This window comes from Phodopus roborovskii, unplaced genomic scaffold (assembly GCF_943737965.1).
Source record: "Phodopus roborovskii unplaced genomic scaffold, PHOROB, whole genome shotgun sequence".
Classification (NCBI taxonomy): Eukaryota; Metazoa; Chordata; class Mammalia; order Rodentia; family Cricetidae; genus Phodopus; species Phodopus roborovskii.
In genome coordinates this window covers 2,034,740-2,046,330 of record NW_026126511.1, presented here as the reverse complement: position 1 = coordinate 2,046,330, position 11,591 = coordinate 2,034,740, and the positions used below count along the sequence as shown (strand labels likewise).

The following is an 11,591-nucleotide window of genomic DNA, read 5'->3' as shown; positions in this document are numbered from 1 at the left end:
CCAGCCCAGAATACCGAGTCATACAAACTGTTGTTTGTATGTTTGTGTACAGCCAGGGTGGAGACACAGCTGAAAGGGAGGCCAAGACGTCTCAGATAGCTGAGGCAGATAACCGAGTGGGCACAGGTGCCCGCCAGCAAGCCCGGTGAGTTCTGTCACCAGCCCTGGCACTCCCGTGATGGGGGAAGAGAACTCACCCCTGCAAGACATCCTTTGAGCTCTGCGAACCTGTCAGGGGTACGTGCGTTCCCGCCCCTACACACGCGCGCGGTTGTGATTTTAAAAATTAAAACCCTTGAGGTTTCTGGCAGAGTTAGGGCTCCCCTACATTCAATCTTAACTGTTTTCACTAAGTCACTTTCTGTTTATTTACCTATGCATCTGTTTGGGTAGCTGTGGAGCTTCACCTCACAAAATCGCTTGGTTTCTTTTTGAGTTCTGGGACTGTTACTGGGAACCAAAGGCCAAGCCCTCTCAGAAATTCTAAGTGCCTCTCAGAGCCTTGTGTAGTAATGGCCTTGCCCTCAGTGCACAGAGCAATAATGGCTCACTACCAAACTGCCAACCCTGCAGCCAGAGGTCTGCTATTAGCTGTGCCTCTGTGGAAAGCCTAGTTGGCTTGTCCAGTCCCTCCCTTTCTGCTGGTGGTCCTGGCTGGGACAGGAGGGGGCTGGGACCCGGAAAGTGAGCAGAAGCCAAGGGTAGCTGTTCTCGGGGATAGGCTTGCCCCTGGAATCTCAGGCTTCAGTCATGAAAGCTGAAGTAATAGTGAAATAAACCGATAAATTTGGCTTAAGTACTTCTCTCTAAAGTACAACAATGTGTCTATTGCATCTAGCATAACTTTGATTCCTTTCACAAAGTGAAATCAAATAGGCCAGGGCCCCTGGGGCCTCTGGCAGCCTCCTGCTGCTTAATACTTGATGAGAGTATTAACTACCCGTGGGGACTGAGAGAAAAGAAAAGCAGGTACTTAGTCTTCGATTGCAACCTCATGCCTGCACGGTAATGGATGCTAATATCAAACCTAATAGTGCAGCCGGGCTGGTGTTCTCTATACCCCGGCCCATAGCAAAGCATGGGGTGTCCAGAGATGATAGCACTCGGTCCTTATAACTGTAAAAGGAACAACCTTTGCAGAAGGCGTTTTCACAATAGCTCAGAGATTCTCTGAACTGATAAATTCCCAAGCATCACTCAAGTTTCCTACAGCAAGATAGATGTGCGTGTTCACAGATGCAAAAAGACACGCGTGTTAGCTATCTGTATAAAAATGTCTTTACAAGGGAAGGCCATGTTCATTATTTTTCAGCAGAGAGGAAATCACCTTCATTTGACTACACAGAAATAACTCTGTCATGTGTGGTTCAGTGGTAGGATGCTTGCCTAGCTTAGCATGCACAAGGTTCCCCACCTGATTCCAGCAGAGCCAAACAAACAAACAAACAACAAACAAACAAAAAAAATCCTTTGTGAATACTTTCATGTGTGTGGTCTTCCGGTCTTTTTACATATCGATATACCCTTCAGGGAATCCCCAGGGAATGTCCCTTTATTAGTTCCTGTCAGAGAGGACTCGTGGTAGAACATAGATTAATAAAAACATGGGTTAATTCAAGTTGTAAGAGCTAGTTATAAACAAGCCTAAGGTAAAGGCAAAGCTTTCACAATTAATAATAAGTGGTCATAATTTGGGAGCTGGCTGGCGGGACAGAGAAAGACGGGTTACAAGAACAACTAATCTGCTCTCTGGTTGTGACAGTTTCAAGTTTATCAGATTAGCATGCTGACAGCTGTGGTGGTGAATGCCTTTAGTCCTAGCACTTGGGAAGCAGAGGCAGGCAGTCCTTTATGAATGTGAATCCAGCCTTCTTATACAGAGTTCCGGCCAGGACTACATACTGAGGTCCTGGCCCGGGGTGGGGGCAGGTGGGGTGTAAATCATGTGACTGGGATTACAGTACTTAGCCTCCCAGGACCACAGTCTTTTCCATAGTGTATATGAGAGTCTCCAGGATCCGGTCAATCGTTTTTATTGCTGACTAATGTCCTAGTTATATTTTGTTTGTTTGATGTTGTCAAGTTGATAACAAGTTAGAGTTAAATGGGAAGAGGAGCCTCTGCTGAGGAAATGCCTTCATCAGACTGGCCGGAAAGCTTGTTCTTTGCAAACCACCATTCTGTTTTACAATCTCTGAAGCGGAACACGAGACTGCAATGGTTCCCAACCTTCACTTGGTTGTCAGCGTTCTAGCAAGTGCATAAAGGCTTAAAATATAGTTATTTGAATATACTAATCATAAAAAGGCGGGGTATTTCTCTTTGCGCGTTAGCCGGGAATGGAGCCCAGAACCTTGAACACATTAGGCTGGTGTTTATGCTGTACCACACTCGCAGCCCTAAAAGCAGCTGAACGAAAGCTGGGGACAGAGTGTGCACACTCTTCCGTGATGTAGGTTTTCCTTTCCCAATGTTATTTTAAACACATCCCAAGTTCCTAGCTCTCCTCAGTGTGCCTGTAATGCCGGCTGTGGCGCCATGTTTAGTCAGCAAATTCCTTTGCTGGGCGTTTAAGCGCGTGTAGGCGATACTTAGAGCTAGATTTCTTTCACATTCAAAGTATTTCTCAAGAACAGATCCCGAAAGCTAGAATTATTTTCCTTTCAGATTGTACCATCATAAAGAATTTAAAGAGCATGGAAATGGCCCTCCAGAAGCTGGGGAACGTTCGTCCGAGTATGCAATGAGTTGAATATTGCCATAGGGGGGTGTCACAGAACAATGAAAACTCACAAGCATATCCAGTGTTGTAACAAGCAGCAGCACATTGTGTAAAGGTGACTACTTTAGAAGGGTTTTGATCCGCAGGCTGTACATTGGGGCAATGAGGAAATGTTTGGTAGATTTGATTGCTAAGGTTTATTTGAAGACTTTTCTTGGTATTGTCTCAAGTCTTTCCGGTTAGGAGAGGTTCTAGTTCTCTTGGCCAAATAATTCATCTCCTGCTTGCTACTGGTGTGTGTGTGTGTGTGTGTGTGTGTGTGTGTGTTTTAGAGGTTGCCTAGGACGTGCTAGGCAAACAGTATATCATTAATTCCCACTCCTTGTCTTTTCTTTCTTTTTATTTCTTTTTTTTTTTTTTTAACTTCTTAAGACCCAGTCTCAATAAGTTGCCCAAGCTGACCTGGAACTCAAGGATCTACAGCTTGGGCAGGCCTTGAACTTGTGATCCTTACCTCAGCCTCCCATGTAGACAGGGTTGCAGGCCTAGCCCACCCAGCTTCACTCCCATTTCTATGAAGGGAGATCTCTATGCTGCTTAGACAAAAGAGGGAGATGATCCTATGAGCGCTAATTCTCTGTCGCCTTTAACCCAGAATTGTCTTTATGCCCAAATGGTATATCTTGGGTGTGATATTCTGACTTGTCATTGATGACATACTCTGCCAGGAAATGAAAGACAATCCATTTTTGGTTTCTTTTTCCCCCTTCTAGAAAAATCTTGAAGATGCCTTCACTTACAGACATATAGGTAATAATATGTAATGCACACTTTTTGCAAATGTAAGTCACTTTCTTATCAATTTATACTGGACACATGAGTGGGATGATCAGATAATATACATGTGTGCCCCATGTAATTATTCTTTGACCATCTGAAATTAAAATATTTAACAGGACTATCTGCATATTTATTTGCTAAATGTGGCCGTTCTATTCATATAATATGAGAAACTCAGAAAATATGAGAAACTCAGAAAAACGGACTTCTAAATGATCTCAACAGAGAAAAAAATGGGGGGAAATAAATAATTCTGGATTTTTATTTAACTGTGGTAAACGATACATAATAAAATTTATCATTTTAATCACTTTGAGGGTAAAGCTCAGAGACATAATATATTGAGTTGTGCAGCCACTACTTCGTCCCTCACGGACATTTTTCATCATTCCCTGACTCTTCCCTTCCATTAGCTTCTCCGATTTGAAAATTGCGGTCTGCAGCATAGGAGAAAAATCACATTCCTCAGGTGTTTCTCCAACCAGAGCATCCGCCTGTGGAGAGAACTCGGAGGAAATTTCCCCCTTCCCCAGTTTGTTGGGGAACTCTCCACTCCTGCGTTCCTGACCAGCTCACCAACCAAGATCTCCCCAACCCCGCCCCGCCATCCAGTAACCTAGGGAACCGCAGGTGAAACTACACAGAAGAGACCGGATCCGGAAGTCGAGGTCTTCCAACCAAAAGGCCGCCAAGCGCGGTGACGTGTCAAATAGGCTTTGGCGTAGGGGCCCTGCGTGCACCTTGTCCGCGCTCTGGGCGAGTCAGCTGTCTGCAATCCCGATCCGGTTTTTCGTTCTCAAAGATCCTGTTTGTCCGGGTTTTGTGTTTTGTTTTCCCCACTTACTTTGCCCAGAGTTTGACAGTCGGGGGCACTGCAGCTAAGACCTACAGGTCGCCGTGGGTTCAGCACTCCCAGGCCTCCGTGGAAGCCATTCGCCGTCCTTTGTGGCTTGTCTTGCTCTGTGAAAGGGCGGGTTAGCAGCATCTGGAAAACCTCAGGCTTTAGCGCGATTCTAAATTCAGATCTAGAATCGTGCACTTTGTAGTTTGCCCGTCCCGGGTTCTCCAGGGCCCGGTTATAGAGGCGGGAGGTGCAGAGACCGGGCCCCTGCACCCGTGGGAAGGGAGACAGGGAACAAAAACATACAGTTCCAAAAGGGGTAGCTACCCTTGGGCACCTGTGGGATTGCGGGGCATCCGCACTGCACACCACCCCTCTTACACGAGTAGAAGCTGAGCCACCAACCAGCACAGAGGCCTGGGGGGGGGGTAGTTCTGAGCCCGGAGACCTCCTAAAGCACCCAGTCTACAATTCCAGTGGACGGGGACAGCTTGCGGGCTTTAGGCAATGAGGTTTCCGGGCACAGGTGCTGTTATCTGACGTTAAAAATTAGCAATGACAAGGTTGGGGCGGAGGCTGCGACGGTGAGGGTCAAGTTTGTAGTACAAAAACAAACAAAAAAAAACAGTGGTAGGAGTGTTAGCCCACCCTTCTACTCGGAGACAACAGCTGCCGCCTCTTTCCACAACGGGACGTGTCAGTCAAGACCTGCCCAGCCCAAAGTTCGGGAAGTGGACGCATTCGAGAGGGGGCGCGCATGCACACGCTCCACCGCTCCTCCTGTGATAAAATGATCGACGTCTGTGCAGGAAGAGGGGCGGCCTGCATGAGGGTCACATCACGTAGCTAGGATCGAAGCGTTCCAGATGGAGCGCTCCCCGGTGCAAACTGCCCGTGCTGCGGCGGGGGCTGGTGTTGCAGGCGCTGCGTCCACTGGAGACCCGGTTATTTATTACCCCCAGCTCCCCGGTAACCCGCCCCGGGGTTGAGGCAGGCGGACCCCTCCCGCAGGATCCTCACAGCCCGAGGCACTGCGCAGTTTTCGGGTTTGCCTGCCTGCTGAACTTGCCCTGTCGGACGCTCGTTTCCCACTTTAAAATGGTGCTCTCTGGGGAGGGGCTGGGTTCACGTCTCAAGCTCCGCCGACAGGTGTAAAATTATTGTTACTATTATTATTCTACTCCCTGAAAGGCATTCAGACCTTGCCTCACGCACCTCCTGCACCCCTGAGACCTCGGCTCGCAGTCCCGAGCTGCTTGCTGGGCGTGCGCAGGCAGCGCAGGAAAACGGAGCTGCGGGCTGCAATCCGGAACCAGAGCCGGAAGCACGCAGGCGGAAGCGGCCCGGCCGGAGCGCGGAAAACACGGAACGCGGACCTCCTCTCCTCTTCCTTCCTCCCCCACCCACACATACCCCGCCCCGGCCGGAAGCAGCCCGCGGCGCCCGCACCGGGCATGCGCACGCGCTGCCGCGCATGCTCCGTCGGGGTCCCGCTCCGGTTTCCGCCGCGGGGCCCGCGGAGTCTCCCAGCGCAACCGGAAGTAGCCGTTGCGGGCCGGCCTCGTCGGCGCTCGGGCCCCTCAGGCGATCTCCGAGCGCCCCCGCCCGCCCCGCCTCCCTCGTCGTCCCCCGCTCGGCTCAGCCGCCTCCCGTCGCCGCCGCCGCCGCCGGCATGAGCGCCAGGCCGCCCGCGCGAGGCCCACGGCGGCCGCTGCCGCTGCCGCTGCCGCTGCCGCTGCTGCTGCTGCTGCTGCTGGGGACGGCGCCAGGCCCGCGGCCCGGCAGCGCCTTCTACCTGCCCGGCCTGGCGCCCGTCAACTTCTGCACGGAAGACAAGAAGAGCGACGAGTGCAAGGTCGGCGGGGCGGCGGGGCGGCGGGGCGGCGGGGCGGCGGGGACCCCGCAGCGCAGGGCAGCGCAGGGCAGCGCAGGGCAGCGCAGGGCAGGGCAGCTGCCCGGGTGAGCCAGCCGAGCCGCGACTTCCAGTAACTTTTTAAGTCCCGTTGCTCCCCCGTTGGGCTGCGCTTTCCTGGAACTCCTGGTTACGACGGTCTTACCCGCTGCAGGACTTTGACATCTATCTGACTTGCGCGATTAGCGGTTGACTGCTGAACCTGCGGGTTGCAACACACACACACACACACACACACACACACACACACACACACACATACATCATAGCTCTCGTAAAAAGAACCGCGCACATACACTCACACACACTCACACGCACACACATCTTAGCTCTCGTAAAAAGAACCGCGTTAGCAAAGAGTAGTTGTCGAGACCTTCCCTGGCCTTCCTTTGGATGTTACTTTAAAAGTCTGTATGAGCATATTGAACGAGTGATTTTTCTCCGGGATAGTTCTTAAACACTTTATAAAATAAATAAGAAAGAAGAAGCTTACGGCGGAAGAAGGGACCGGTCTCAAAAAACGTTGGCTTCTTAGACCATTTCGCCTGCAAGTTTTCCAGTCTAAGTGACTTTTACGTAGAATACGTACTTAACAAACACCATTATTTCGTTAAGGTACTTACTAAAAGTCAACCATTTAGAGGGTCGAGGATCTCCTTGAAACCGTTATTTTAACAGTTCAAATAATAGTTCTGATACCGTTTACAGTCTATAAATAGGCTTGTTTGCTAAATTTTTTTAAAGCTGGTGTTTATTTTATGACTGTTAGCTTTACCACAGTTGCGAACTAGAATAGGTTGTCTTCTAGCACTAGGGAGGCTATTAAAGTTCTCACTGCATTTTGCACTTTCTCTTCAGATTTAAATTTGTCGGCTGTCCCGTGTCATGCCGACACAGTCACATTAGTTTTAAAAGGAATACAGCGAGTGCGTGTTGTATTCATAATTCCTCAGAGAGAAAAATCCCTTCCCGGCTCCCCTAGCAGCCACTGGAGAACAGAGATTATGAAGTGTGATGCTGAGAAAGGTGTGTGTGCACATACCTAAATGACAGATGAGGGAGCTGCAGAGAAGTGATGATGATGGAGATGGTAGGCTAGACATGGGCATGAGTGAGTTTATTGGGGGTCCACAGGTAGGTGTTATTTTTGTTGTTATTGTTTTCCTCACAATGTCTTTAAATATCTTTTTTAATTTTTTCTGGTTCATTGAGGCTTTTAACTTTGGCAGATGTGGGAATAAACTAGGCAAGACATCATATTTTTGGATGTTGGGATTTTCATCTAGTTCTCCGCTGCTCTGTGTTGGCCATGTTGCTGGCCTCTCCTCCAGCTTGCTGGTATGGAGAACTTATTCCCTTTTCTCTCAGTGTGTGGGGGGTACCCTGCATAGTGAACAGTCAGGATGGTAATGGCTTGTTTTTCAGTGCCCCTCCCTTCCCTCTCTTCCTGACAGAAATGTAAGATTTAGGTGCCCACAGAGTCTGGGTCTGATGAGGGCTCATTTCTTCCCTTCTGCATACCCCTATGTCTACATGTGTTGGAAAGGAGGAAAGAGCTTCCTTAGGCCATTTTTTGAGGAAACTGAGCCATTCATGGGAGCTCTGCCCCTGGGACCTGGCCGTCTTCTAAAAGGGTTTCCTTCCCAGTAACATTATCTAAGGGTCTGTGGTGTCAGCCCAGAGCGAGCGCAGCATCCGTGTTTCTTACGGGGACAGAAGTGAGCAGAGAGGCCTTTGGTACTGCCGCTATTATTTCTGGTCCCTCCCCTCCATAACACAGGGACAGTCACGCTTGCTTCTTAGGATCCCCGTGAAAGGGGTTTGGGACTTGTTAGAGGAAGACCCATCTTTGTACAGGATGGGTGCACAGCGGAATACACAGCTCCGTGTAGCGTGTGCCCTGGAGTCTTTGCAGTCCTCGTCCTTCATTAACTCAGGATGGATTTTGAGAGACTGGGGATTTGGCTGCTTTTGTCACCTTAAATTTGTTGTATAAGCCCTTCATGGCTGGGCACACTTTTAATTTCCAACGTTTGGGTGACAGAGACAAATTTGTTGAGTTGAAGGCCAGCCTGGTCTGTATATGTGTTACAGGACGGACAAAGTTTTATGTTTAATTTCCTAAACACAAAATCCTATTTATGTTTCTCTGATTTCTGATCTTAGCTTTCTCCTGGTTTACTCTTTTTTTTTTTTTTTTTTTTTTTTTTTAAGCATAGTAGCACATGCATGCATTTAAACACCTGTTTAGTCGTGAGTGTGCATCCTTGTTTGTGTTAGAGACTGGAACACTTATTCTTAACAGTATGCTGCCTGTGGCTTGCCTAACCATTTGTGCTTGTCAGGCATTTAGATTGGTTTCAGTTTTTCTCTGCTGTAATTAGTTTGGTTGGAATGTACTGATAAGATGTAGATGCATATGACTGTGGGGGCCAGGGGTATTGGGTCTCCTGGAGCTGGGGTTATAGGTGGTTGTAGCCACCAGATGGGTGGGTACTGGGAATTGAAGTCCTCTAGAAGGACTGACTGAGCCATCTCTCCAACTCCTATTTACATATTCTTATATGTAAATTTTATTTTCCATGTGTGAGTGTTTTGCCTTCATGTATGTCTGTATAATGTGTATGCCTTGTGCCCAGGGAGTCTACATCGCGTATCTTGGAAATGAAATTACAGCCTTGTTAGCACCTTGTGGATGCTGGATAGAGCCTGGATTCTCAAGAGGAACAGCCACTGGTCTTGAGTCACCTCTCCAGCCCCTACTTTTAGTTGTGTGTCTGTGTGCCTGAGGAGGTCAGGGCTCAGATCCCACTGGAGCTGGGGTTGTAGATGGTTGTGAGCCACTGACTTGGGTCCTGGGAAGCAAACTCAGATCTTGCAAGAACAGCATCCCAGTATTAATATTTATCTCCTAGTTACTTTGGTTTGGGTTGAAATGGGGTTTTGTTCTCCTGACCTCAAAATATTTCAGCTTTGCCCTCCCTACTGTTGGGATTACAGGGGTGTGCTGTTACCAGTCCAGCTCAGTTATACATTTAAGAGCCATATGATAATACCCGAGATACCTCTTTTAATTGTTGTAGTGTTAAGGCTTGAACGCAGGGACTTGGATAAGCTAGGCATGTCTGCATGCCACCGAGCTATGCCCCACTCCTGGAAACATGTTTCATGCGTGACTCGCAGTGCTTTTGAGGTGGCTGCTTTCTTCCCATAGCCAAAGGCAGGGGAGTGATCTGCACAGGGTAAAATGTGCAGTTGCCATTACTGTGAAAGTTTTGGCCTCCTCAGCTGCTGTGTGCTGGTTAGCTTTGGACCGGGTCTCAAGAGAAGCCGGTTGCCTTGAAGTGGGTAACAGTAGAAGACTAGTAGTGACAGCTCACCTTCACAGTTTTAACCGTCACCGTTTGGCTCCTTAATGTCAGTTTAGACTGAAGAACTAAGTGACAGGACGCTTTTTACTGGTTAACAGAGACCACATTCTTAGGGGAGAGAGTATGGTTTGGTTTTCGTTCCTGGCACTGGACTTGGTGGCACATGCCTTTAATCCCAGCACTTGGGAGGCAGAGTTCGAGTCCAGCCTGGTCTACATAAAGAGCCATTTGCCCGTGAGCCTGACAATCTGAGTTTAGTCTCTGGGACCTACAAGATGGAGAGAACCTAACCCCAAAATGTGCCCTTTGACCTCCGTGTGGGCAAACATGCACTGGCATGCCCATACACACAGAAATTTAAAAAAGAAAACTTGAAATTCTTTTCCTATACTGTGAAGAAAAGCGGTCAATTCTGCCCTCTAGTGGCTAAAACCAGCAAAGCTCAGACACAGTAGTTCAGCAACCCCGATAAAATGAAAGCTTACTCAGCCGGATGTACTTCAACCTTCCCTTCTCCGTAGCTATTTTTAGAAGCTTTTTATAAATTGTGTCTGTTATTTTGGGAGCAGTTGCGCTCCAGCATGGAAAGAGTGAGATTTTAGAACCCTCGTGCTGGCTGCCCTGAACAGAGCGGGGTCTCTAGCATTTGAAGTAGTGAGAAGACAGAAGAACCGAAGGAAAAATCAGTTTATGTGTGTACCTGTTGTTGTAGGTGCTCAGCATTTACTAACAGGTGTTCACTTTGGTGCCTCATAGTTTTCTCTAGAACAAAAGCATGGGTTCTTACCTTCTGGAGACCTAGGAGTGTGTGGATGATGTTTCAGGATTGGCGTTACTACAGTAAATGAGCATTCTGCCATTTCTTCCTTCCAAAGGTGTACACACACTAAATACAGGAAACAATGTCACAGGCATGTATAAATACAGGAAACAATGTCACAGGCATGTATGCCACATCACGGCAGAGCCAACCAAGGAGTGTACTGGGTCCTCTGCCAATTCACTGGCCAGTGCGTCAGCTCACAACAGGTTCCCAATCTTCCTTGCAGACATCTGCCATCTTGGCTTCTCAGTGAGTTTCCTGGCTGCCGGGCATGGTGGGGCACTGTTTTAATCCCAGCATTTGGGAGGCAGAGGCAGAGCTGAGTTTCAGTCCAGCCTGCTGTACCCACATAGCATGTTACAGCATGTTGCTAACTATCCAGGGCTGCATAGTGAGACCGTATCCTATTTTTTAAATTTATTTTTCATTTTACATACCAACCCCAGTTACCCCTCCCTCCCCTTCTCCCAGCCCCCACCTCCTCCCTTCCCACACCGTATTGACTCTTCAGAGGGGTAAGCCCTTCTTGGGGAGTCAACAAAGTCTGGCATAGCAAGTTGAGTTAGGATCAGGCCCCCTCCTTGCTCCCATATCAAGGCTGAGCAAGGTGTCCCACCGTAGGGGATGGGCCCCAAAAAGCCAGTTCGTGTACCCAGGACAGGTCCTGGTCCCACTGCCAGGGGCCCCCAACAGATCAAGCCACATAACTGTCCCCCACATTCAGAGGGTCTAGTTCAGTCCCATGCAGGGTCCCCAGCTGTCAGTCTACCGTTCATGAGTTCCTTCTAGCTTGGGCCAGCTGGTAAGACCTTATCTTAAAACAAACAAGTTTAAAAAGAAGAAGAAAACTAACTGTCCATAAAGGGCTTTGAGTGAATTTTTTCCCCTTTGTTATTTTTCAGGCCTACTAAATGTCTCTGCTAACAGTGATAGTGACTGCAGTTGTGTGTACTGGGTACAGAGTAGCTTAGTTACTCTCCATAAGTATTCTGCCGTTTCTGGGGGGGGGGGACAGTACAACTTAGTGGTTGTCTCAAACTCACAGAGGTACTAAAAGTTCAGTCAAGAAGCAGATAAGCCCT

The 11,591-nt window shown here is 48.6% G+C and overlaps 1 protein-coding gene across 1 annotated transcript in view; it reads left to right on the top strand.

The window, feature by feature from the left end:
* Window positions 1-5,862: 5,862 nt before the first annotated feature.
* The window catches only part of Tm9sf2 (transmembrane 9 superfamily member 2), a 44,073-nt gene continuing 38,344 nt past the window's right edge, over window positions 5,863-11,591 (top strand). The window contains exon 1 of the mRNA XM_051195199.1: window positions 5,863-6,258. Coding sequence (XP_051051156.1) covers window positions 5,878-6,258 — 381 coding nt within the window. The 5' untranslated portion in view covers window positions 5,863-5,877. The remainder of the gene's footprint in view (window positions 6,259-11,591) is intronic.